Raw genomic sequence first — 24,238 nt, 5'->3', positions numbered from 1 at the left:
GCCTACTGATTTCTCTGGAGGAATTCCCTCTTTTTTGGAAGACTTTCCAGATCAAGGCCAGCTTTAGGCAAGGACAGAAGGGAATCACAGAATCATAGAAGGGTTTGTGCTGAGAGGGACCTTAAAGAGACCTTAAACAGATCTCACCCTGGATCTCAAGGGGTACACAAAAAAAGCCTTGAAAATACCTCTTTAACACTGCAGTGGATCAGTTCATGTGTTCTGATCATCACCACTGTTACTCACTGTGTCTTAGGGATTATGGAAGAAAATTCCTGAACCATCTCTTGGCAGAACTTAAAAAAAAAAAAAAGGAAACAATCTCCAAGTCAGGATCTCAGAAAAAGAGTTCAAGGCCCACTTCTTCTAGAAGATTCTTACGTGATCTTGCAGACCTGTTTTCAGGCGAGAAGGGGATGACAACCATTTCTTTGTTCTCTAGAGCCTCATCTGAAAAAAGCTCTCAAAAAAAAGCCTCTCTGGACCACACACTTCACTTCTCTCAGTGGCTTCACAGAGCACTCACCACACTCTCAGCCTCTGGGTGTCACTGCAACGCCAGCCAAGCTCCCCCACCTCAGCCCTCGGCCAGAAGAAATTTTTCAAAGTAAACTCTCCCAGCAAGATCAAAGGCAGAGGCTAAACTGTAGAAGCATCATTGAAAAGACATCTTTATTATAAAAGATATAGAAAATTAAGAGTTAAACTTGTTTCTTGCACAATGTAAATCGCAGCAGTTATAAAAACCCACCATGGTAAACATGTTTAAGAGCATTTCTACACCACAGAAGTGTTTGCTGCTTGCCATTACACGTGGCAGAGACATGCTCAGGATCAGTGTGGGGAGGACGGACAGAGACCCAGGGAAGAGCTCCTTGCTTACCCCATGTGCCACACAACAGCACAGGGAAACAAGACCCAAACTGCAGGATTTCAGCCTTGCTTTGCTGTTTGAGGCAGATGGTCCAGCTCCAAGCAATGACAGGATTTGTCTTTAAACATCAGAAAGGTTCAGTCACCTCAGACACTGTCTCTGAGTTCTCACTCCCTAAAGAAAAGCCATTTAAAAGTCATTAATTCCTGTCTATGCCAGGGTGTTTTAACTTCCAAAGAAGTTCCCAGATAAAGTTCTTTTGCCAGTTTCCTCAGCAAGAGCTGTTTCTTACAGATTTCATACCAAGAATTTAAAGTGGTAGTTGAGAGCTTAGGCTTCCACCCCTGGGGAATTCCCTCATGGAGGCTCCATGCAGGCACCCAAGTGACCACTTGCTTCACCCAGGCAGGACTGTGCACTTGGCTGCCCTCAGTGAAGGTTCACACACAGGGAAAAGGAGGAAGAGTCAGCATACCCTGTGTCAAGGTACAGGATGTGGGACTTGAGCCATCCTTCAGTGCATGACAGACCCCCACTGGAGACCAGGATGGGGTACAAGGGACAAACACGGTAAAACACCCTCAGGTCTCCTTGGGATAAGCCAAAAACACATTGTTCCAGTTGACATTTTGATAGTGGCTCTTGGGGTTTTCTTTAAGGAAGAGCATAAAGCCACCACATGAGATTGGTCCCTCATCTCTTTTTATACTACATTCTGCTTTGGGCAGATGCAATTCAAATAGGTAATGAACACATTCAGTCAGCAAGGTTCCTGATCAGTACCTTGCTAGCTGAATGCTGTTTTCATCCCTTAAAGGCAAAATTAAAAGATGATTAAAAATAAATCATTAGTGTTCCAGGCAACTCCAGGGGGAAAAAATTGCCATTGGCTACAAAGAGCTTACTTAGTTTTTTCTTTTATGACAGCACCATCAAAAAAGATACTATACCAGAATAGAAACAAGACACAGGCTGTTCAGAAAGCAAACAGGGAGACAAAACTCTTGTGTGCTCTTAGCAGCCATCTCTGCACAGAGACCAGATGACCAGCTTGCTACAGAACCACCCAAAGTAGAGGGAAAAAGTCTTAGATCAGATCAGTCCCCATTCCCCACAGTGCACACATCCAACAGTTAACTCAGTGCGGTTTCAATTCAAGTCACTCAGTTCAGCTTGCAAGGTTCAGTAACACTTCTTGGAAACCAGTGTGTCTGCAGCCACATGTTTTGTACCTGTATTAGAAGGAGATGCTCAGTTCCTGCGGGAAGAACTCCCTGTATGGCCAGTCCTTGTCCCCTCCCCTCACAGCTAGACAGGCTGACCACTCTTGGGAGCGAGTTGGGAGCTGCCTCAGCAGACATTTCCACATGCAAGGGCACAATCAGCAGGTTGCTTTCCAAGGCCCGTTTCATATTTCACATACCCAAAAAGCAAAGTAGACCCCACAGGATCAATGCCTGTCCTTGGCCACAAGTACAGAATTCTGCAGGTGGACACAAGCAGGTTGAAGCAGGCAGAGTGTGCCACAGAGGAGTCACAAACCGCATGTAGTGTACTGGGCAGGTAACTGCTCTGCCAAGCTGGGCACGCAGCAATCTCTTATTCAGCAGGACAAATTAGCAGTGGTAAATTCTGCACCACTGGCTGGTTGCTGGCAATCATCTCACCATTCCCAGATCCTCCCTCTCCATTCCCACCAGTTATTTGGCAGGTTACAGAAGCAGTGGAGTTCTCTCCCCGGCTGGCTGATCTTTCTGGAAGAACTCTTTGATATGCAGCAGCTTGTTGTGGATCCTCTCTCTCAGGGGAGGGATGTGATGGCTGGGGTCTAAGACATTGGTGCTTCTACGCTCCCTTTCCCTCTTCCAGGTGAGATAGGGATGTGGTGGGAAAGGCATTTCACTCCTCTCCCGGCGGAGCTGCACAGTGACCCCACTGAGGGCCAGCATCACCCACACTGACAGGATGATGAAGTCTGGAGAAAGACAAACAGATTCCTGTAGCAAAGCAGAACATTCCTTGCTTTCCCAAGCACTAACACTGAACTAGTTTAGTGACAGAAAGGAATGAAGTATCATCCCCACATCCTCGAATGCCCAGAGTAGCTCCATACAGAGGCCAGGATACACAGGGAGTTGGGAAGAGTCCCTTCCTTGTATTAGGCCTTTGACTGCCCACTCTGCACACTCCTCAGCAAGCTGCCAGCTCAAGTCTGAGCAGCACCTTTCACAATGGCCTTTGTCACAACACCAGCAGGAAGGTTCCTGCCTTGGAGTCTACTCAGTATTGCTTTTGAAAGACTAGAATTTCTCATGTGGATGTTAAATCTCACACTGTGCTGTGTTCTTTCTCCATCCCCTTCCTGTCCTCACTCACTGTTTACCAGAGCCAGAGAGGCAGTGCTTCCTCCTAAAAAAGAGAATAAAGTTTCAGGAGGACTCACCATTCCTTTGAAAAGGCACATTGGTATAAGCTCTGCTGAAGTAATTGTTGAGGACCCTTCTGAGCAGGTCCAAGGTGATGTAAGCAAGGCTTGTGTAGACGTAACAAGCAATGGCCAGGACCACTGTATAAGATCCCACTATTCCAGAAGCCAGGATGTTCAGCTAGACAAGGAGAAAAAACACAGCCTTAGGAAACTGATGAACACTCTTTATTCCCTACCTCACTAGGAGAGTAGAATCATGGAGTGGCCTGGATTAAAATGGACCTAAAAGCTCATCCAGTTCCAACCCCCTACCATGGGCAGGGACACCTTCCACTATCTCAGCTTACTGAGAGCCCCATCCAACCCAGCCTGAACACAGCTTCTCTGGGCAAGTATTTTGTAATTTTTATCAGTTCTTTTGTGATAAATCAGCTGCACACATCTGTTACCCAGCCACATACAGCTGATAAGACAGCACAAGTCAACTAAATAAATATAGATAAAATAAAATACATAAAATTTTATATTTTATATAAATATAATTTTTTTTTATAAATAAAAAAAATATATTTTAGTGGATGCTGTGGGCAAAACTACACCTAAGTCATTCCTTAGCTTATGGACCATTTAGCACAAGTGGGGCTGGACAGGAACTGCCTGCAACTGGCCCTGTGCTGAGCTTCACAAAGATGTGCTAAGTTTTCTGTACATATTTCACGGGGCAACGTTTTGCATTAAGAAGTCTGACCCCCCCCCCTTCTCCCTCTCTCCTTCTGAGGTGAAAGCACAATTACTTACAATTCTTGGACAGCCAACAAAAAGCACTGGAATCATCAAGGCTACACAAGTAAAGGTCACCCAGAACACCACATCGTCACGGAAGACCCTGTAGTCTCCTGCCAAGACACCATATTTACCAGTGAGAGAAACATTTCCTTTCTCACAACTGTTTGGGGGCCAGCTTTTTCCCCAAAAAATTCTGTACATTCAGAAATACCTGGAGTACATTGTTGAAAAGCCCAGCTTCTGAGCTCAAATCCTGACTGTTTGAAGATGTATTGGAACAGTCGTTCAAGAACAGAAAAACTGTCCCAGTTGAGCACAGGTCCTGTAACCCTGTGCTGGAACAGCAGATCTTTTCCACAGAACAAAGATTTTTGACAAGGTACACACATTCCTCACCTAATAAGAATGAAAAGTACCAGAGTACTGCTGCCCAATAAGAAGCTGTTTTGTTGCCTTTATTGGTTTCTAAGCTAAAAATCTGCATCTGACTCCAGAGCATGATGCAAATGCAGCCATCACAACACCACTGGGCAAAAAAGTTCTTCTGAGCTTTAGGAAAATTAAACCCTTCTTTGCTCTCCCTGCCTCCTAAGGCCTGTGGATTCACCAGAGGGGACAAGATGACCTCCAGCTGAATCACTGCTCCACTTTAATGAAGAGCAACTAGGGACTGCATGGATTATCATGGAATTATGGTGAGTCAAACACAGATGACTGGAGAATGAAAAACTGTCCCACCAGGGGACCTTAAAAAGAGTTTGGAGACTGAGTATTACAATAAAGTATAGCTGATGCTCTGATGTCCCAGAGGGACTCCAGCTCAGCAGGCTTACTGGCTTTTAAGCAATTTGTCTAAGGCCTTTATGCCTGAAGCCTTCAAATTAGACTTTAGATTTTCTACTGGGATTTGTTCTGGACAGAGAACAAGAGAGCAAGCACATGCCTGGAGCAGAGCTGGTGTTACAGAGATGGCACACAGTTTAAGTAGGAAGAGCCACCAAGTTCTCTGCAAAACAATCAAGTTTCCTCTTCCCCAAGTAGTTTTAATTACAGCACAACTGAAAGAAGCTTTCAGGTACATCTCTATTCCTCCCTGCACTGCAAAGGGAAAGTTAAACATCCCACTAAGATAAACCAGAGTGTGCCATTCACTCTTGAGCCTTGCAGCATGCCTGCAGCACAGCAGGAACACAGCACTCACCAAGCAGAGGATTTCAGCTTACCTAGGGGAGTGAAGAAGAGCGTTGATGAGAAGAGAAATCCCAACACAAGTCCAATAACAAACATGCTGAGCAGGACAGAGCCAAATCTCCACCAGCTCACAACCAAGAGCAGGCCTCCAATAATTCCAGCCACCGCTGTCAAAATAAGACGCACTGAAAGAGAGAAGAGAAAATTCCAGCATTCTGGAAACTTCCATTCCTGCAGTAACATGTTCAGCAGCTTTACTTACATGCTTGTTTGGCTTTTTTCAGTGAGTTTTCAAGAGGTAACAAATAAAAGTATCAGCACATGCTTTGTGTACTTCACTTAGATGCCAGCCAGCAGCTGGGGATGTGCTGCTGAATGAGTGGCAGGAGGGCTGGAATGGAGGCTTTGGTACCATGGATATCAGTACTCCAAGTTCCCAGGGAGTTCAGGTAGCTACAGCTGTATCTGCACACTACTGCACATGTATCAAAAAAAGGAATTCTATGAGGTGGGACAGATGGAAAGAACTAATTCTGTCTAGTATAACAAGCTGGGTACAGACCACCTACTTCCATGTTACAGATGCAACCTGTATTTGATCTGAACCAGAGGCCCATGCATTGTGAAAGTAGGAAGAAAGTATGTTGCAAATTTTCAGTTTCCAAACCCCTCTCTTCCTTGGATAGATACAGAAATTAAATCCAGCTGTTAATTCTGCATCACCGTGATGCTAGAAGGAACATTTACTCTGTTATATTTTCAACTATTACGACAGAGCTCAAGCACCCAAGCATCCTTCCTGTAGATGGCTAACAGCCCAATTGAGATTGTACCTGAAGGGTTCCTAACAAGAGTTTGGGAAGAGCACAGGATATCCTGACACATCTACTCACCATCATAACCAAGGCCAGTTACCCTTGTAATGAATACAAAGAAAATGAATGCTGCAACAATGAAGCCCATGAAGAATAAATCTAGAAAAGAAGGACAAAGTATTTAGCAAGCTTCATATTGAGCCCACTTCAGTGGATCCTCAGACATCTTTGTATTACAACAGGGAAGGAATGCAGCAGCTCACAAAAGGAGGGCAGACAACATTTTGTTCTCAACAGGGGTGTCATCAAACACTACAGATAGTCCAAAATGATATCTTTATAGCTATATTGCCCAACATACATCCTAGTTCTAGGTTTCTCTTCTTTGCATCCCAGAAACTTCCAGTCTGATCTTAAAGGCTCAGAGCCTATAAAAGCAAAGCAGTGAACCTAACTGGCACAGTATCACTATCAAGTGAATCTTGGTAATAACATCACCATTGTATGTTACACAGAGTAACATTTATGAAGCTCCAAACAGACTTACGAGATGAAATACTCAGTACCTGTTTTCCAGAATCTGTGTCCAAAAAAGCAGGTGAAAAGACCAAGTATACCAAAAGCAGTGAAGAATACTTTGGTAGAGAGTTTACCTACAATAAAAAAGGTAGATTTAGTACAGCATTCCACCTAGTAGTCTCAACAAAGAGGTTAAGGTAAGATCAGGTTGCTGTCACAAACTTTACTGACAACTTGAGAGCTGCCACTCTGTCAGATTTGCAATGCCTGAACTAACAGATGGCTTGGTAGGATCTTCAACAGAACATTGAAATAGTCCCAGACTGATTAAGAAATCAAGAGCTTCCTCTTATTCAAGAGGAGTTTCTGTAAGTAGATGGAGCTTGTTGATAATACAGATACACATTTGCCTGAAAATTCTCTGCTCAGGCTTAAAAAAAGGCACATCCAGTCATCTATAAAAGGCAGTGCTATGGGATTAGTGACCCAGGCAGCAACTATAGGCTTAATCACTGCAGCCTTCACCTTTTGTCTCCCTCTCATACATTTGCCATACAACAAAAATGATCATCAGCATCCCATTATGGCCCACCTCTGTCTTCTATTAAAATTTTTTACTTATATTTAAGCTATTTGTAGAAGTAAATAGTATTTCCCATGTGCTCTGAATTAGAGAGCTTTAGCCTAGGTAATTTGTCTCACATTGTCATAGGACAACACTGAGTTTGACAACAGTCACTTGTGTTACAGTATATAAGAAAATAATGAGAACAAATCTTACTTTATAAACCAAATTCTACTAATTACATGAGTAATTACTCATGTCCCTTCTGCATTCATAATGGGAGTGGCAGCTTTGCTCTGTTTCTGCTCAAATTCCACCATTATATAGCTTTGTACAAAGCAGCATGACTTGGCAGTCACTCCACTACTGCTGACATTATCTTCATTCTTATTTTAGATGACTGCCTTCTTTCAAAATACCTGCAGGTTACTGATTCCTGTTAGCACCAGCACAGTTACAAAAATCGGGCTGGAGCCTAACCCAGTCTGTGTTTTATTAGCTCAGTTTTACATCCAGCCTCTGCAGACCTACAAATTATTTGAAATTATGTATCCAGTTGAAAAGGACAAAGCTGGGGTGGCACTAGAGAGTTCAGAGTTACATTTGCAAGCCACATATTAAAACTCCATTAAGTTAAACCTTTAATTGCAAATGATTCTTCTTAGTCTTACTCCATCATTCTAGACTTTCTCCTCAATCAAGAAGCAGACTTCATCATAAAGTAACAAAATAGATGCAGTGCAAAGCAAAGATCAGCACACATTGGAAAAATAATCTTAAAGCACATCCAGCATGTTGGAGCACAACAAGCTGCAGAGGAGTGGGCAAGGAGATACAATTCCCAACTTACTGAGGGAAGAGCAGTTATCTACCAGGTCAGCAAAGCTGCAGGCATATGTATGCACAGGTATGTACGCAGCAGAACTGTTCCAAAGAGGATCCCACACCACGACATTGTAGATCACACCTTGTCCAGGAAGTGATGAGAAGTAGACATTGGTCTTGTCATCAGCTGTCAGCGTAAGCATCTGCAAAAGTAAGTATCTGTGTTAAAGGCTCACAGGATGGAACCCTTCCCTCCAAAACTACTGTGTTTTCTGACAGGGGAGAAGATTCCCCCACTCCCTGTTTTGCTCCTCGCTGCCTGAGGGCACAGTTCAGGTTCCCTACCAGCCTCCTGACCCAGGTCTGGCAACACTGCCATTCCACGCCCCAGCAGGGCCACGGAGTCTGCTTATGTCTCCCCTCCAGGAAGACAGCACAGGGGAGGAGACAACAAGAGAGCACCACTGCCACATGGCTGATACCCAGTGCTTCAGGCTCACCTTAATGCCATTGGCTCTGATACTCTGCACCCCAGACATTTTCCGAATGTGGCTCATGAGCACCATCTCAGACAGGTCATTCTCGGGCAGGAAGTACTGGTACACATCATAGCGCAGCCGCCACCGGGAGCTCTGGCCAGTCTCTGAATCACAGGAGGGGGGGTTTGCTCCTCTGCAATGAAAAACACATCAGCCACGTGCCCAGCAGAAGGCCCCAAACCTTAACATTCATTTTCAGCAGTTACCTGTCCACAGTGTTTGCCTCTGCTCTTTAGAGGTATGCACCAGCAGCTAACTCAAAACTGGACTGTATTTGTGAGCACTGGACATCATCACACAGAGTCACCCCGGCACAGGGGTGGCTGTGCTGATACCTGCCTTTACACTTACAGAGGCTTCCTATGAACTGCCATAACAAGAATTCAAAGAGGCCACAACAGCCACAACATTACTGTTTGTCCTTTCATGCAGTTCTGAACACAGTCTTCCCCATTCCCTGCCTATCACTTGCAACACCAAGTTTTTAACTTGAAGTCTCAAGTTAAAAAAATTCTGGGTCATTATCATGCTTTAGTACTAATAAATAAATAAAACTGGCTGTAACATACAATTGAGCCTCAAACAAATTAAGCTGTTACAAGGAATGGAAAGTCCAGAAATGCTTACATTTCTGAAGTTGCATAACCTCCCCCACAAGATGTAACTCTCAATTTTTATCTCTCTCATGCAGTACCTCCTTCCCCTCCTCCTTTTCCCCATTTACATTTGTTGCAGCAAGCAAGATTCCTGCCAGCAGCTGTATGGTTCAGCTGTTACAGCAGGGTCTTACTTTAGCCTTTTGGCCAAACACAGGACAAAAGGTCTTGCTCAGTGCACTGAAGTTTTCCACACACCTGGTATATCCCAAGTTTGCAGGGGCAAACTTGATGTGTATATCAACCAACGTGTAGTCCAGATAAAGATTTGGATCCACTTCCAAGTCAAATTCTAGATTGCAGCCCCCAGGAATAGGATCTAGAACACAGAAGATACCCGCAGTTATGCACCTGCAGGCACAATCCGCTTGCTGAGCACAGAAAGGTGCTGGCCCTGCAGGCAGCAAAAGGGTCTCACTGCAGCCTGTGACAGGTCCCCAACACATGGGAGACTCCAGTGACTGAAGTGTTGGAATGGAAGCTCCTGTAAGGGACTGCACATGGGTCAAGGCAATCCCAAGCACAAACACAAGCTGGGTGGAGAATGGATTTAGGGCAGCCCTGAAGAAAAATACTTGGAGGTGCTGGCTGATGAGAAGCTTGAAATGACCCAGCTACATGTGCTCACAGCCCAGACAGCCACCAGCATCCTGCATGCAAAGACAAGTGGGCAGCAGGGTCAGAGAGGGGGGTTCTGCCCCTCTAGTCTGCTCTGGCAAGACCCCACCCCAACACAAGAATGATGTGGACCTGCTGGAGTTAGTCCAAAGGAGGACCATGAAGATGACCAGAGGGATGGAGTATCTCTCCCATGAGCAGAGGCTCAGAGTAGGGGTTGTTCAGCCTGGAGAAGGCTCTGGTGAGACCTTTCCAGCAGCCTCCCCATACCTGAAGGGAGCCTACAAGAAAGCTGGAGAGGGAATTTTTACAAGGACCTAGGGTGATAGGACAAGGGGGAATGGCTTTAAGCTGAAGGAGGGTAGATTTAGATGGGATATGAAGAAAAAGTCCTTCCTGTGAGGGTGGTGAGGCCTGGCACAGGTTGCCCAGAGAAGCTCTGGCTGCCCCTGGATCCCTGAAAGTGTCCAAGGCCATGCTGGAAGGGGCTCTGAGCAACCTGAGGTAGTGGAAATTGTCCCTGCCCATGGCAGGGGGTGGACCTGGATGATCTTTATGGTCCCTTTCCAATCAAAATGGATTTGTGATTCCATGATCACATGTACCACAGTTTTCTATTCTAAGGCTTAAATCATAGCAAGACCAAGGAGTACATCCTAGACACAACTCACAATTCAGCAGTGTCAATATAAAACTTTTCAGCCCATTTCAAAAGAATTTCTGGTATCCCCATCAGATTTCCACTTATAGATGTAAGACTGAAAGGTCAATACTGCATTCCACAATGACTTGACTGAGCAGAGCTGGCGTGCCCTGAGCACGTACCTTTCTCCATGTAGGGAATAGAGATGGCAGTGCTGAGCACCTGGCCAGCATCCAGGGCACGCACGTACCACGTACACACGGTCTGCTCAGGCCGAAGGATGGACACCAGCCCTTTGTCTACCCCAATTCCTGAGCTGTTCACCGATGGAGTCTGCACAGAAACAAATGATAGAAACAAGTAGTTCTTTTTGAGAAGTTTTCTATCACAGTTTGATAATATTTATGTATTTTGATAATATCACAAGAGCTCTTTCCTGCCACAAACCTGGCAGGAACACACATCAGTGCCAGTTACAACAGATCAGGCTTTGCCCAAAATGTACTTTGCCCAAACTGTGCTTGGAATTGTCCAGCTCCACTGTATGAGATCTGCATAGGCCTACTTCTCAACCCTGTCAAGGCCCCTCTGGATGGCACCCCTAGCTGGTTAAAAAAGGGAGCTCTGACACCATGCACTGACTGGCTCAGGCTCAAAAACCCAAGTGACAAGTGTGGGATTACTAAAAAGCTGATAATCACAAGCAAGTTGCAGAGAAATCTAGCTAGTAGATCTGGCAATGGCTTGACTTGAAAAAACGTAGAAGGACTGGAATATGCCTCACAAAATGTTGTAGATGGCAGCAAGGAAGTGTTCTGGGAACCAGCATATAGAAGCACCTTCCTATCTCCACCAGAACAGAGATGATTGTATGATAGCTTCCTTAACACCAGCAATGCCAGATGTTTTTGAGGCCAGACCAGTTACTGACCAGAATCACCATCCCTTCCAGAACTAGGGCTCTTGAGGAAAGATTAGGCAGCAATGACAGTATCACAGTCTCTCAGCTGGAACAACCAGTTGACCTGCAGCTACATTTTCAGCATGGAAAGTGCCTTTGGCCAAGGCAGTCACAGTTACCCGAGGCAATGCTGTAAGGAAGCGCACTGGACCTGGCAGACCTCAAAGTCTGGCTCAGCATCATATTTCTAGAAGCAGGCCAGCCCTAAAAGCAGTACAGCTGCATTTATGTATCACTGCCCTTGGCCTGGTAAGGCCCATGAATGCAGCAAAGGATTCTACAATGGCAAGCAAAGACTGAATAGGTGTAACAGTAATGCCTCAGCCCTGTAATCCTGGCTGTTTGACCAGTACAAGGATGGTGGAGCTGGGTGACTTGTATTACAGGCCATTCATCTCCTAAGATTCCCAGGATACATCTTGGCACTCAGTATATTCTGATTTCAAAGATGCTGGTGGAGAGAGGGGAACTGGATTGCAACTGTTAGACCTGCATCTACCACCTTCAGCTTAGTCAACGTTCTGTTCAAATACCAGTGAGAGCCTCCCAACACCACAACAATAAAAATCAGTATTTTAGATTAGGCTCATTTTGTCCCATCATTACTGGGATCCAGGGTATAGCAGAAGGAATGCTTTTATTGTTGTCTAGAAGTAGCAGCTTTCACTGGAGTATGTGGAAGAACTGCTCCATGTGTTACCAAATAAGAATTAGATTCAGGACAAGGAGCTGGGATAACACATCATTATCTGCAGTGGTTAGATCCAAGCCATGGGATCAGCAGAACTAAACATCCCCAAGTGACCATGTATGGGGCATCTGGCAAACATACCCATCTGGTTTTAATATGACAAGCTGAAGGACAACAGACAGTAGAGCTACATGACAAAAGCATCACTTCTACCAAATAAAGAGCCTTGAAACATTTTCAAGCCAGCTCTGACATTCCTTTAGCATTCAGTCTTTCAAAACATCAGCTATGACATATAAGTACAAGAAAGTATTTCTGAAGCTACAGTAACACTGTCTAAAAGCCAAGTAGGTAAAAGACACTCATTATTTATACAGCTTCAGTTCAATATTCCTACATGTACCAGAGCCAAGTCCTTTGTTGAAAAAGAGACAGCACTTAACAGAAGTGACACTCTTACCTTATCAAAGGATATCACCACATCACTCTGCTGGGCATGCACTTGAAAAATAACCACAGTCACGTTGCTGGCAATGTTCCTGATTACAGCTTCAACTGGATTGGTCTGGTTAAGTAGCACATTTCTGAATTTTCCCAAGGAGAGCTCAAGAAGACCTGCATTACAAAAAAAACAAAGATACAGGGTTTTTTTGGTCCAGAGGGAAGCAATTACCAGGGAAGCCTGGAAGTTTCCAGTAGCCCAGTATTAGTCAGCTGGGAACAGAGCAGGATTTTGCTTTGTGCTGCTTTCATCCTGTAAGCTGTACCAAGCTTTCAGAGACTGCTGCACACAGAGTTGTACCTGCAGATACAGGCACAGCCAGGGTACCTGTCCTGCAGCCTGGCACTCACCTGAGGACAGGGACAGAGCTTCCCACCAGGAGTCAGGATTTGATACAGCTGAGCTCACCAGCTCAGCCAACGAGCCAGCTACACTCCAAAATGTCAGTAAGAGAAGACACTGAAGACTGTCTGATCTTTGGCAGATACAGGTGGGTATGTTTGTATCAGCCAGCCAACTTGCACAATATCCATCAGACTTTCCAAGTGAATTCCTACAGACCATGGAAACTGGAGTCAAGTTCCAGAAGACAGAGTCAAATCTGCAGTTTATGTACATATATTTACCCAATTTCAGCTATTCCAAAATTTTTGCTGCCAAATGGTTTTTAATCATTAGGACTGCTTCATCCCCATCTCTAGACCTAAAAATCTGACTAATTGTTTCCTAGACACAACCTACACCATCTCTTCCTACAATGAGCATAACCCCATGATCCACTGTCATTTTAGTTTAAAGAGAACCACATGACCTAGGATATAAGATCTTTAAGAATCAGCTTTGGCTTGCCATTCAGGTTCTGCAAGCAAGCCTGGCCTCTCCCTGTGCTGGGTTCTGCAGGGGCAGGGAATGCCAAGTGAGGAAAGCGAAGCAGCCACACAGAAGCCACAAGATGCTTTTTGGTCAGTGGTTGCAACCAGACTGCACAATGCCTTCCAGTCTTTTCCCTGAATTCTTCTGCCTGCCTCTGTACCCAAACAGACCTAAAACTTATCAAGCCTGAACACACACACACTTCCTCAATGAAGTTGCCTCTGGTAGAAAGGGTTTGTACTGCCAAGTTCCCTAACACAAAGTCAACAGCAGCACCATCCAAGAACTCTTGTTGGTGACACAGGGGGGCTCCCATTCACAAGGGAGGGAACAGTTTTCTTTCCTGAAACTACAGGAAAGAGCAGTGCTCTCTAACTGCTTTCCTGTTACTTTTCTCTCTCTCCTACCAAGAACTGGCATCATTGGCCAGTTTCTTTCCCTCTTGATGTGTAAATAGAGGGGTGCTCCCACCCTCATGCCCCCTCCACTCACTACACAGTGAGGGAACTTCAGCCCTTACATGCTCACTCCCAAAATTCAATTAATACCAGCATTGCATCACCAATGAAATCTCAGCTAAAATATGAGGGGTCATAAACCATTTGTGAGGAAAGAAAGAGTCTCCGTTTTTCTGTTCCATCATTTGTAGCTTGTGTTAAGGTAGAAGTTTCTACACCAAGTTTTCACACAGTAGTTAACGTAAAATTCAAGCTGCAAAAAACCCCAGCTTTGTGTATCCTTCAGTTTCTGAGTCTTCAGAATTCCTTGAGCAGCATTAAGATATCCTCAGATCTTTCTTCATTAACTCAAGTTCTACCAGAAATGCAAGTAGTGGTATGAATGCTAAAGAAAAGCATTCAGAAGGCACAGACTATACACCGAGAAATTTACAGTGAAAGCTTACAATGAAGGAAAAATATTTCTCTTTGATCTTTAAAATCTTCAACAGAGCTTCCTGAACCACAAGATATTCACAGTTCAATGTTCTTTTAAGAAAAGCAGCTGAAACTGTACATTCTCTGTGTGATCTACATCAAGGGGAAAAAACCACATTGCTCCACCTTGTTTCTCACCTCCACTCCGTGCCCATACCCAGGGGCCTATGCATAAATAAGGACACACACAGCCACTACTTGAGCGTGATCATGAGACTCTAAATGTCAGAGGCACTCTCTCAAGTTTAATTAGCGTGGTGAATTAAGGTATGGTGTTCTATATTGCTTTCCTGTTTGCATAACTGCTCCAAGAACAGTGCATGTGACACACATTACTCCAAAGTCTGGGCACAAGCGCAGAGACTCAGGGTGAAGAACAGGAACATCTACACCCATCACACAAGTAACGTTCAGCTTGCTGTTCACAGGCTCCTTGAACCACACCTCCGGCCAGGCCTAAAAGATGCACTGCAGAGCAGCAAAACCTTCTGTGAAGTTTTTGGAAGAGCAATTCCTGCACAGCCACAGAACCCTTCCAGCCTTCTCCATCTCTGTCATTTGAACAAGTTGTTCCTGGTGCAGTGAAACAAAGGGAAGATGGTGAGCAAGACTAATTGATTAAATTAGCAAACTCACAATTCACCAGGCCTATTGCTACCACCAGTTCTCTGGTTCTAATACCAGACAGGTATTAGACTCCCTGAACCATGGAGTCTTGTCAAACATCCTTTGAAGGACAGAAGCAGAGACCTCGATGACCACACATAGTGCTGGCCACAGCATACAACCTTCTCCTTTGGGCAAACTTGATCTGCCTGGAGGTGGCCCACCAAACACATCTGCAGGACCACCAGCACAGTTAACACCAAAGTGAGAGAGTTGATCCAGGAAGTCAGCAACAGACAGGAGCAAAATCCAGGCATCCCAACTTGTTTTATTGCTTTCAGAAGTGAAGGTCTGGAAACACTCTAAGGTGTCAGGCTATGCTCTCTTCCTTGCCCTGTAGAAAGAGCTGCAACATTCAGTGCACATCAGCTCAGTTTTGGGTTAGATACATGAGAGGAACCCCCACTATTACAGAGCTTATCAACTGCACAGATGCTCAAAGGAAGTCAGCATTACTGAAACCGAGCAGCTGCAGAGCAGAGATGGAGCACTGAGCATGGTTATACATACTCCACATACATCACCAGAACTGGAGCACAGAGAGTCCTGCACACAGAACTGGTGAACAGAGCAAACAGCCCGCTCTGTCACCCCACACTATCTTCTGTCTCACATGATGGGCAGAACCAGTAAAGACATTAAAGAACTAGAACCCCCTGGAGCTCTTCTGAGATCAAAAGTCCTTATTCCTAACTCTAAACAAGACAACTCCACAGCCTCTGCACTTGTTATCCCTTCCCTGTGACACACAGTTTCCCGAACAGGCTACACCCAGCTTGAATCTTTTCCATTGTGCTGATTCAGTGCCAGGCTCTTGGCTCCTCTGATGCTTTGAGTAAACCACATTTCCAGCTCCAATAGCCAAGTGTCTCTCCCCATCACCACGGAGCAGTTAACCACACAGGGTTCTTGAAAACACCTAGCAGTCCAATTTCCAGTAAGAAACACAACTGAAAAAATTCTACCACTGCCCATACAGAGCAGTCTTCACTTAGAGAGCCTTGCTCAAACCTTACGCTTCCCTCTGAGAGGTTCTGTGCAGTCAGAGAAAACACATTTCTACTGGGTGCCAAGCACCTTGCAGTGGATGTGCAGAACAACCTGATGTAAACGAGCTCCAGGAGCTAAGGAGAACTTTCAGTGCAGGGAGTATAACAGCAAGTAGTCACATGAAGACATTTAATGAATATGAAGTGCAAGCTCAGACTGACTCAGTTTGAGTAAGAAAAACATTAGCATACAGTTACTTAACAGAATAAAGCCTGGAGCCATATCCTATCAGACCTGCAGGCCGTGCAGACACAGATGATGGGAGAGTCCAGCTACAAGATCTCTGTCTTCCCATACTATTGAACACCCCAAAAACTACAGCACCTACCCCACTCCCAAAAGAAGCAGGAACATTTCTGAAAGCTTCTGAACTTTGTCTGTGTGTGTACTGAGACTCATGCTTAGAACAGCTTAAAGGAGAATGTGGCTTGTCACCACCTGTGCCATTCCCATCCTAAAGGACTATTCTGTTCACCAGGCTAGAGGTCTTTACAGCCTGAAAAGTGAGGGAAGAGTTATGTGTGAACCTCTCATTATAAAGTATCATCTCTGTGTAGACTAAACAATTGGCACAAACACGTTTCACCCAGAATAAGCTCCTTTTACAAAAGCACTGCTCAGTCCTGATTACACTATAAATTCACTTCAGTTTTTCCAACACTGAAGAGCCTGGTTTGGCTCAATAGCCAGCTGAACTCCTCAGGAAGATAGAGCTCCCTGGAAGGCAACAAATACAATGTACAAAACACTTCTGCACAAAGACCAAATTTGAGGAGCCCATCAGAAGCCCAGAGAGGCAACACAGGCCACACAAAGATTTTACTAGTCAGCACCTTTAGAATGAAGCAGGATCTTCAAGGATTAGGAGTTAGCAGAGCCCATCCCTGCAAAGTGGGTGTCCACAACTGAATAACACAACACAATTTCAAATCAGTGAACCATTAAGCAAATGGACTTGTTTAAAGGCCCTAATGGTTAGCTAAACTCTGGTACACAAATTACACAGCTTATTAGCTTTTTACAAGGGAAATACTTTTCCCCTCCACCCTCAATCATGCAAGGAAAAACACAACAGGTTCCTTTAAGGCAAAGCAGTTTGCTTAGGTTCATAGTTACTTTGCCTTTTTACATATTGTAAAAAAATTACTCAACACATGACCCATTTTCATCAAGTCCAGGAGACAAACTGCTTGTTAGCATCCTTTAAGATAACCATTAAGGTCTAAGAACCCTGAGCCTTCAGTCTCACACCTGCTTGCCACCATCAGGTGCCCAGCCAAAGCAAGAAACAAGGAATACTTGGCTCTCCATTAGGATCTTGGGCATGAAACTTGGGCAGAGAGGAGCCTGCCACACCTGAGACTGGTTCCAAACGCTGTCCTGCAGCCCAGCAAAGAATCCCAAGAGTCTCCTTCGGGACAATTAAGCTCAATTTATTCAAGGCCAGGTTGGGTGGGGCATCAAGCAGCCTGGTCTAGTGGATGGTGTCCATGGCAGAGGGGGTGAAATAACATGATCTTTAAGGTCCCAAACCATTCTACGATTCCATGGTTAGAAGCAAGTGTAAAAATAAAGCAAAACCAAGAGGGGGAGGCTTATATCAGCCCTAATACAAAGGACTGGTTGCTTATCTCTGAATTATCTCTGAGAGGAAGCTTTATTTTTTCCTTTATTTGAACAGATAAGAGTTTAACCAGAAAAAAAAAAAAAAAAAAAAAGGGACTGTAAATCTTCCCAAACTATATTTATAACAGCACACTCAATTCTGGATTCCTATTTTAGCCACATGCAGAACACAGGGAAATTACAAAAAAAAGCCCATGCCAAATAAAGTCAGATTTCATCAGTACAGACAACAAGTAACTTTATGAATCAAGCTGCAAACGGTAGGTTTTGCTCCTTTCTCTAATTTCATAGCAGTAGTTGTTTTCAACCCACCATCCACTAGGGTGGGGGGAACCCGTGACCACCTGTACATGGTCGGGCGGAAAAAAACCCCAAGCAAACCAAAACAAACCTACTTTTAACCATGTTCCCTTTGTCAGGTAAGCTCATGTTGATAGGTAGCGAATGCCACCTTGTTGCTGTACGGGGGACACAGCCCTACATCAGCCGCATCAGCGTACAGCATCCCCGCAACGGCGCGGTTCAAATCATTCCCAATTATCCATGAAACAGTTAAAAGTATGGCGTTCACAGAAATTAAGGTGCAAAAATATATATATATATATATATATATATATATAAATAAAAAATAAGCGGATAGGGAGGGAAAAAAAAAAAAAAAAAGAAAAAAAAAAGGGTGGTTCTTCTTGCTTGCATATAAGATTAAGATAACCATGAATAAACACAGCGTTTCTGCAGCGCCGCAGGCAGCCTAGCTCCGCACCCCTGCTCATCCCTCCGGCCAGCGGCCAGCACCGGGGACACTCCAAAAGGCTCTGCAGTCGCAGCAAGCCGCTGGACATTACCCCGGGCACAGCCCCGCGGCTCCCGCTACGAGCCGGGCTCCTCCGGCCTCCTAATGGCGGCCACAGCCCCGCGCGCCCCCCCGCTCCGGCTCACACCGCCCTCACCTGAGGCTCCGCCATGGCGCAGGACCCCCACGAGCAGCAGGAGCAGCGCGGGGCGAGCCGAGACCCGCATGGCGCTGCGGAGGGAACGGGGAAAGGGGGCTGAGGCCGGGGAAGGGCCGGACAGCCGGGGCGGGACGGGCGCTGGGGGCGGGGCCCGCCCGGCAGGGGCCGCTCCCGCCCCCCTCAGGCACCTGCGGGAGGGCCCTGCCGGGAAGGGCGGGGGGAGCGCGGAGAGGGAGCGCTTGGCCGCAGTAGCAGCTGCGAACTCTTAAAAATGCACGGTGGAGCATGGACTGGCACCCTGGGACTTGGGTTTAGCTACGGAGAGTGAAAAAACCCCGCCTCCCAGCTTACGTAGGCAGGCAAACAAAATCCTCGCCCAATCGCGCCGTCGGGAAAACGCTTTGAGGGGATTAGTTTGTGTCATTGCTGCACCCACAGCATCAGTGGCAAGGCTACAGAGTGGTTATTTACAAAGACTTGTAGTGACAGGATAAGAGAAACGGCTTGACACTGGCGGAGATGAGGTTTGGATTGGATATTAGCAGAAACTGATCCCTGTGAGGGTGCTGAGACTCTGGCACAATTTGCTCAGAGAAGCTGTAGCTTCCCCTGGATCCCTGGCAGTGTCCAAGGCCGGGTTGGATGGGGCTTGGAGCAAGCCGGGATCGTGGAAAGTGTCCCTGCCCATGGCAGAATGTTGGAAAGAGATGATCTCTAAGATCCACCTGGGAGAAGGCCGGCATTGTACCCAGCTGTCAGAGATAAGAAAGATGGGCACAAACCGACTGACACGAATGGCATTTATTCTCCAGCCCCTGGGCTCGGAGGCCGGATGCTGGCTCTGATTTGGCTTGTTGGGGACATTACACTCTGGCTTTTTTCCCTGCTCAGATCGGGGCTGGAGTGGAGCACCCGAGCGCTGCTGCGGCCTTCAGCTGGGATCAGAGCGACTGCTGCACAGCAAAAGCTGCCCAGGCCGTGCCAGGGAACAGAATCACTTAGGTTGGAAAAGACCTCTGAGATCATCAAGTTCAGCCTGTGACCGAACACCACCGTACGGAGCAGACCGTGGCACGGAGTGCCGAGTCCAGTCTCTCCTTAAACCCGCGCAGGGGCGGTCACTCCAGCCCGTCCCAAGGCCTGCCCGCCCTCGCTGGGAACCGTTCCTCCCGGCCGGCAGGGGGCGCGCGTGCCCCGGGGAGCCGCGCCTCAGGGGCGGCGGTGCGGCCATGGCGGACCGCCTGACACAGCTGCAGGACGCCGTCAATTCGGTGAGGCGGCCGCCGCCCCCGCTCCCCCGGGGCCGCGGGGCACGGCACGGGTTGCGCTGCCTGTGCGGGGATGTGGTGATGCGGCTCCCCGCCCGCAGCCCCCCAGCCGGGGGAACGGCCGCGGGTGTGGGGTGCGCACCCTCCGCATGGCGGGGATGCTGGGCGGGCGGGGGTGCGCCGTGAGCTGGAGGTGGCTGTAGCGGTGGGGCAGGGTGATTAACGCGGTGTTAATTGGTGCCGGCAGCTCGCGGACCAGTTCTGTAACGCCATCGGAGTGCTGCAGCAGTGCGGGCCCCCGGCCTCCTTCAGCAACATCCAGACGGCCATAAACAAGGATCAGCCCGTGAACCCCACAGAAGGTGAGTCCGGTTTCCTGCGTCTCCTACACGCCAACGTGGTTCGGTGTAGTGCGCTCGGGAATGCAAAATCCTCGGCAAAGAATTCCCCTCGTAGCTGGTGGAGTGATGGAGTCGAATGGATGTCGGCTGCACTTTCTGCATAACATTGTGACAGCAGAGTTGTGCTTGTTTCTAATAATTCTCTGAGTGATGGCCTGAGTTGTACTGTGTTTTGTGCAGAGTATGCCCAGCTGTTCGCAGCTCTGATCGCTCGCACTGCCAAGGATATCGATGTTCTCATAGATTCCCTGCCCAGTGAAGAATCCACAGCAGCTTTGCAGGTAGGACTTTTCCTAATTTCAGCATCAGAACACTCCTGAAGACAAACTTCCTCCTTTTTTCTTAAACAGATTTTTTCATCTCTAAGCCAAATCATTACTGAAAAATTATTTTGGTACAACCTGAATTTTTCATGAGGGTAGCCTTGTGAGTATTTTGTAGGCTTAGTGAAAATTTTGAACTTGCATCTAGTTCTAAGTAAGATTATAATCGGTGACAATAATTTAGATTCAGTTTTCTAATAAAATGTAAAAAAAAACTAGGTGGTTTTGTCACACCACAACTATACTGGAAACTACTCACCCTTTTTTTCAGATATTAACAGAACAGATGGAACAGTGCTGATGCTTTGTGCATTGTTTTATTCTTTTTTTTCCTCCTTAGGTAATATTTCATAATTTTTCACATTTCATTTTGTAGCCGCAAAACCAGCACTAAAGAACTGTTTTGTTCTTTCATATTGTTTCTGGTTAGAATTTGCAGTCCTTGAAGTTCTTCAGCTCTGTCACAAAATAATTCCATCACTTTTCAATAACAAGGAGTCTTCCTTCGAACCAGTCAAATTTGGGTTTTATTTGGTTTCTTTTTTTTTCTGTTATTTCACAGATTTTACCCATTAAAACCATATTTTATTTTTTTTCTTTTTCGACTCTTAATGGCTGGATTTACATAAAGTATTTTCTTTTTGGAATGCATAAAGAATGCATACTGCTGTTTTCCTGACAAAATTGATGATCACCTTTAAGATCACCTGCAAGTTTTAAGCCTGCATTGATAGTCTGTAACCATTCAAAAGTGAATGGGCCAAAGAGAAATGACTTGGCAATGGCACCACGTTTGGATTTAAACAAAGGAGGTTAAATTCGGGAACTTTGCTAGTCATGGTAATTACTGTGCCCATCCTAATTGGGCTCATTAACACTAGCATAATTTTCTGTTCAGTGTATTTTTAATAGCTGAAGACAGATTTCCTGTTACGGGCAAATTCCGGTTTCTTCCATGACTGAACAGTGTCTGATCAAAGTGGCAGCTGGTGTGGGCAAAGAAGCTCCTTCCAGAAGGAGGAGCTGGTTATCCAGTAGGGATATGCTTTCCTTAGAGGTGATACTTCAATCGTTTCTTTCTGTCTTCATTAAGAACCTCATGTCACAAAATTTTCTGATACTTTCTGTCTACTGTGGTTTTAAGATAAATTCGTTTGGATTCCAGTTTTGATTTTTATTTTCTGTTGCTTAATTTGGTGCAGTATTAAATATTCTGGTAGTCTTCAAAGAAATGGTGTTGAAGATGCTTGAAACAGTCTCAATATGCACTATAGGTTTTGTTGAGAAGTGGTAGATAATACTTGATTAATAGAAATGTACTTAGGCTGATCTGCTTTTTTTATACTCTAGTTGTCTTGGTGTATATTTCAGATCCAGAGTCTTGTCTTAAATGATAAAAGGAGCTGCTAAACTAATGCTCAACACAATTTACTTCCCCCTTTTGAGTTGCCTTTTGGTGAAGTTGATAGTACAAATTCTGCTGCAAGCTGTAAAGTAGTTGCAGTCAACTATTGAACAAGGGAACCTTCTTTTTTTAGGGAGCGCCAACCGGTCCCTCAGCATCCTTGAGTAGCAATGTTGCTTTAGGGTTCTGTTGAAGATCCTTGCTTTTCCCTGTTGCCTAATATCAAAAGAGGAAACTCTTGCAACACTGTTAAAGTAGTAAAATAAGAAGCAGGCCTTTATTGGAAACTTTCAAGTGTCCCAATGATCATGGGCACACCCAGCATCAGAGTTCTATGATTTTATGAGTTTTACAAATTAGCATATAAATATTGTACAATTAAATGATTACATGGTTTTCCCTGGGTTCTACCCCCACTGGAGTTGTTCCATGTTGCCTTCAGCAGCTGCAGGATCAGGTCCAGAGAAGCTACAGTTACCAGTGAGTGGCAGGGGACACCAAGGACATGGGCTTCTGCTCAGGAAACCATTTATTCAGCACGGGAACAAGCTCAGAGACAAAGAGCCCCGAACAGAGGCAGCGGTGATGGGTTTTGAGGGACAGGACCAGGGTGGAGTTCAATGTCAGGGACCAGCAGGAGCATAGCAATGGAGAAACCCCAGGGACTTAAACCCATTGAGAACCTCTGGGCTGCCATCCCATGAGGGGTCTGGGGTGGAGTTTCTTCCTGGGCTCGCAGGGCCTATCCTTTGAGGCAGAGGACCGAATGCCCTCTTGCCCACGCCTCTCACTTTAACAATGCTTATCTGAAACTAAATCTTTGCCTCCCTGTGCGGGGGCACCTCACAGTTCCAGGGGCTTATTTGACCCCTTTCTTGTGTGTTCTCAGATTCTGGTTGGAAAACAAAACGTCTTGGCCAGGCTTCTTCCTAAGAATTAGACTAAACAGAGTTCCAAGGATGCATTAGAAGGGTTAACTTATTGTTCTAAGGGGAAACGGTAGGAAAAATACTAGAACTGTGTGATAGTAGCATCCAGAGCTGCGAATGTTTGAAAAATACATAAAAACACAAAAATCTTTCGGTATCATCTCGGTTTTGCTTTGAAGGCTGCGAGCCTGTACCGGCTGGAGGAGGAGAACCACGAGGCGGCGGCGCGGTTGGAGGAGGTTGTTTACCGCGGGGATGTGCTGCTCGAGAAGATCCAGAGCGCCCTGGCCGACATCGCCCAGTCGCAGCTCAAGACGCGGAGCGGCACCCACAGTCAGCCCCTGCCCGACTCGTAGCGCCAGGGGGCAGCGCGGCCCTGCCCAAGAGCCTCGGGAATGCCTCTGGATACACCGGGAATAGATGGGCTGGCCCGGCCCTCCCGCGGCTCTGCCCTGAGCTCTGCTCCGCGTCGGGAGGGGCGGCTTTGGCACAGTTTGGCTGCGGGTTTTGTGTGAGAAACGCTTCTACAGGGGCTCTGTTCTGGATCTGCGTGGATGTGTGATGTGTGTTTCCTCGAGTTAAAAAGAGCTTTCTGTTCACCAATATGACTTCAGTCGAATTTGTTACATATTAGAAGTATTTGTATAAATTAATCCCACTATGGTCGTGGTATGTTTTTTTTGTAAGCCTCAGGCACATATGAGTTGGCCAGAGTTCCCTGGAGACAGTACTGTGAATGCAGTGATGGTCATCTGTTTTAATTAACAGCGCTAATAATGTTGATTGGCTGGTTTACCACCCTTTACAGAGCATATGAAAGGATAAGTAAACTCTGATGTTTACAGAGTGATTGTTCTTGTCATTGGCATTGTATTTACAAAGAAATAAACCTGCAGGTGTCTGATACTGACTGATACTGATTACTGTTTGTAATTCACAAATGAGCCTTTGAGTCCCTTGTTGCCACTGACACACCTGCTCTTACTTGCTTGTGCTATTTCTCTGCTTTTGCTGATATTCTGTATTCTCTTGGCAACTGGTGAGTGCCTCTAAAGCTGGCACTGATGAGGAAGCATTGGATGACTGGATAAAAATCAGCAGTGAGAAAACTGAAAATAGCTTATTACATAAAGTTGCTTTTTAGTGTAAGCACTGGCTGCCATATGAATGCTGTGATCATAAGCAGCAAGATTCCT

The 24,238-nt window shown here is 45.8% G+C and overlaps 2 protein-coding genes across 4 annotated transcripts; one reads left to right on the top strand and one right to left on the bottom strand.

Annotated features, from left to right (window-relative positions):
• Window positions 1-640: 640 nt before the first annotated feature.
• TM7SF3 (transmembrane 7 superfamily member 3) lies at window positions 641-19,026 on the bottom strand. 3 transcript variants are annotated; one of them, XR_004497533.1, is made up of 14 exons: window positions 18,714-19,026; window positions 12,964-13,166; window positions 12,572-12,726; window positions 10,642-10,792; window positions 9,397-9,517; window positions 8,504-8,675; window positions 8,029-8,206; window positions 6,661-6,747; window positions 6,173-6,253; window positions 5,312-5,464; window positions 4,101-4,198; window positions 3,318-3,480; window positions 2,107-2,849; window positions 646-1,048 (listed from the first exon to the last, which is right to left on the bottom strand). XR_004497533.1 is itself a non-coding variant. In XM_015628049.3 (13 exons), exons 1-13 carry the CDS (start codon window positions 19,001-19,003, stop codon window positions 2,587-2,589), a joined length of 2,115 nt encoding a protein of 704 aa, XP_015483535.1. In that variant the 5' UTR covers window positions 19,004-19,026; the 3' UTR covers window positions 641-2,586. The 3 variants fall into 3 exon arrangements, 2 of the variants coding, with proteins under 2 accessions (XP_015483535.1, XP_015483537.1); XM_015628049.3 differs by having other exon boundaries at window positions 641-2,849; XM_015628051.3 differs by lacking the exon at window positions 12,964-13,166 and having other exon boundaries at window positions 646-2,849; window positions 18,714-18,844.
• MED21 (mediator complex subunit 21) lies at window positions 19,025-23,953 on the top strand. Its single transcript, XM_015628047.3, has 4 exons — window positions 19,025-19,987; window positions 20,232-20,346; window positions 20,566-20,666; window positions 23,222-23,953. The coding sequence occupies exons 1-4, from the start codon at window positions 19,946-19,948 to the stop codon at window positions 23,396-23,398; spliced, it is 435 nt and encodes a 144-aa protein (XP_015483533.1). The 5' UTR covers window positions 19,025-19,945; the 3' UTR covers window positions 23,399-23,953.
• Window positions 23,954-24,238: the final 285 nt, after the last annotated feature.

This window comes from Parus major, chromosome 1A (genome assembly GCF_001522545.3).
Source record: "Parus major isolate Abel chromosome 1A, Parus_major1.1, whole genome shotgun sequence".
Taxonomy (NCBI): domain Eukaryota; kingdom Metazoa; phylum Chordata; class Aves; order Passeriformes; family Paridae; genus Parus; species Parus major.
This window is presented reverse-complemented; position numbering and strand designations above follow the sequence as displayed.

Coding starts and splice junctions, on each gene's coding strand:
- MED21 (XM_015628047.3), top strand. CDS start 19,946: ATGGCGGACCGCCTGACACAGCTGCAGGACGCCGTCAATTCG. Junction 19,988..20,231: donor TGCAGGACGCCGTCAATTCG/GTGAGGCGGCCG, acceptor TGGTGCCGGCAG/CTCGCGGACCAGTTCTGTAA. Junction 20,667..23,221: donor AATCCACAGCAGCTTTGCAG/GTAGGACTTTTC, acceptor TTTGCTTTGAAG/GCTGCGAGCCTGTACCGGCT.
- TM7SF3 (XM_015628049.3), bottom strand. CDS start 19,003: ATGCTCCACCGTGCATTTTTAAGAGTTCGCAGCTGCTACTGCGGCCAA. Junction 12,727..12,963: donor AGCTCTGTCCCTGTCCTCAG/GTGAGTGCCAGG, acceptor TTTGTAATGCAG/GTCTTCTTGAGCTCTCCTTG. Junction 4,199..5,311: donor GCTCTTCTTCACTCCCCTAG/GTAAGCTGAAAT, acceptor GTGTCTTGGCAG/GAGACTACAGGGTCTTCCGT.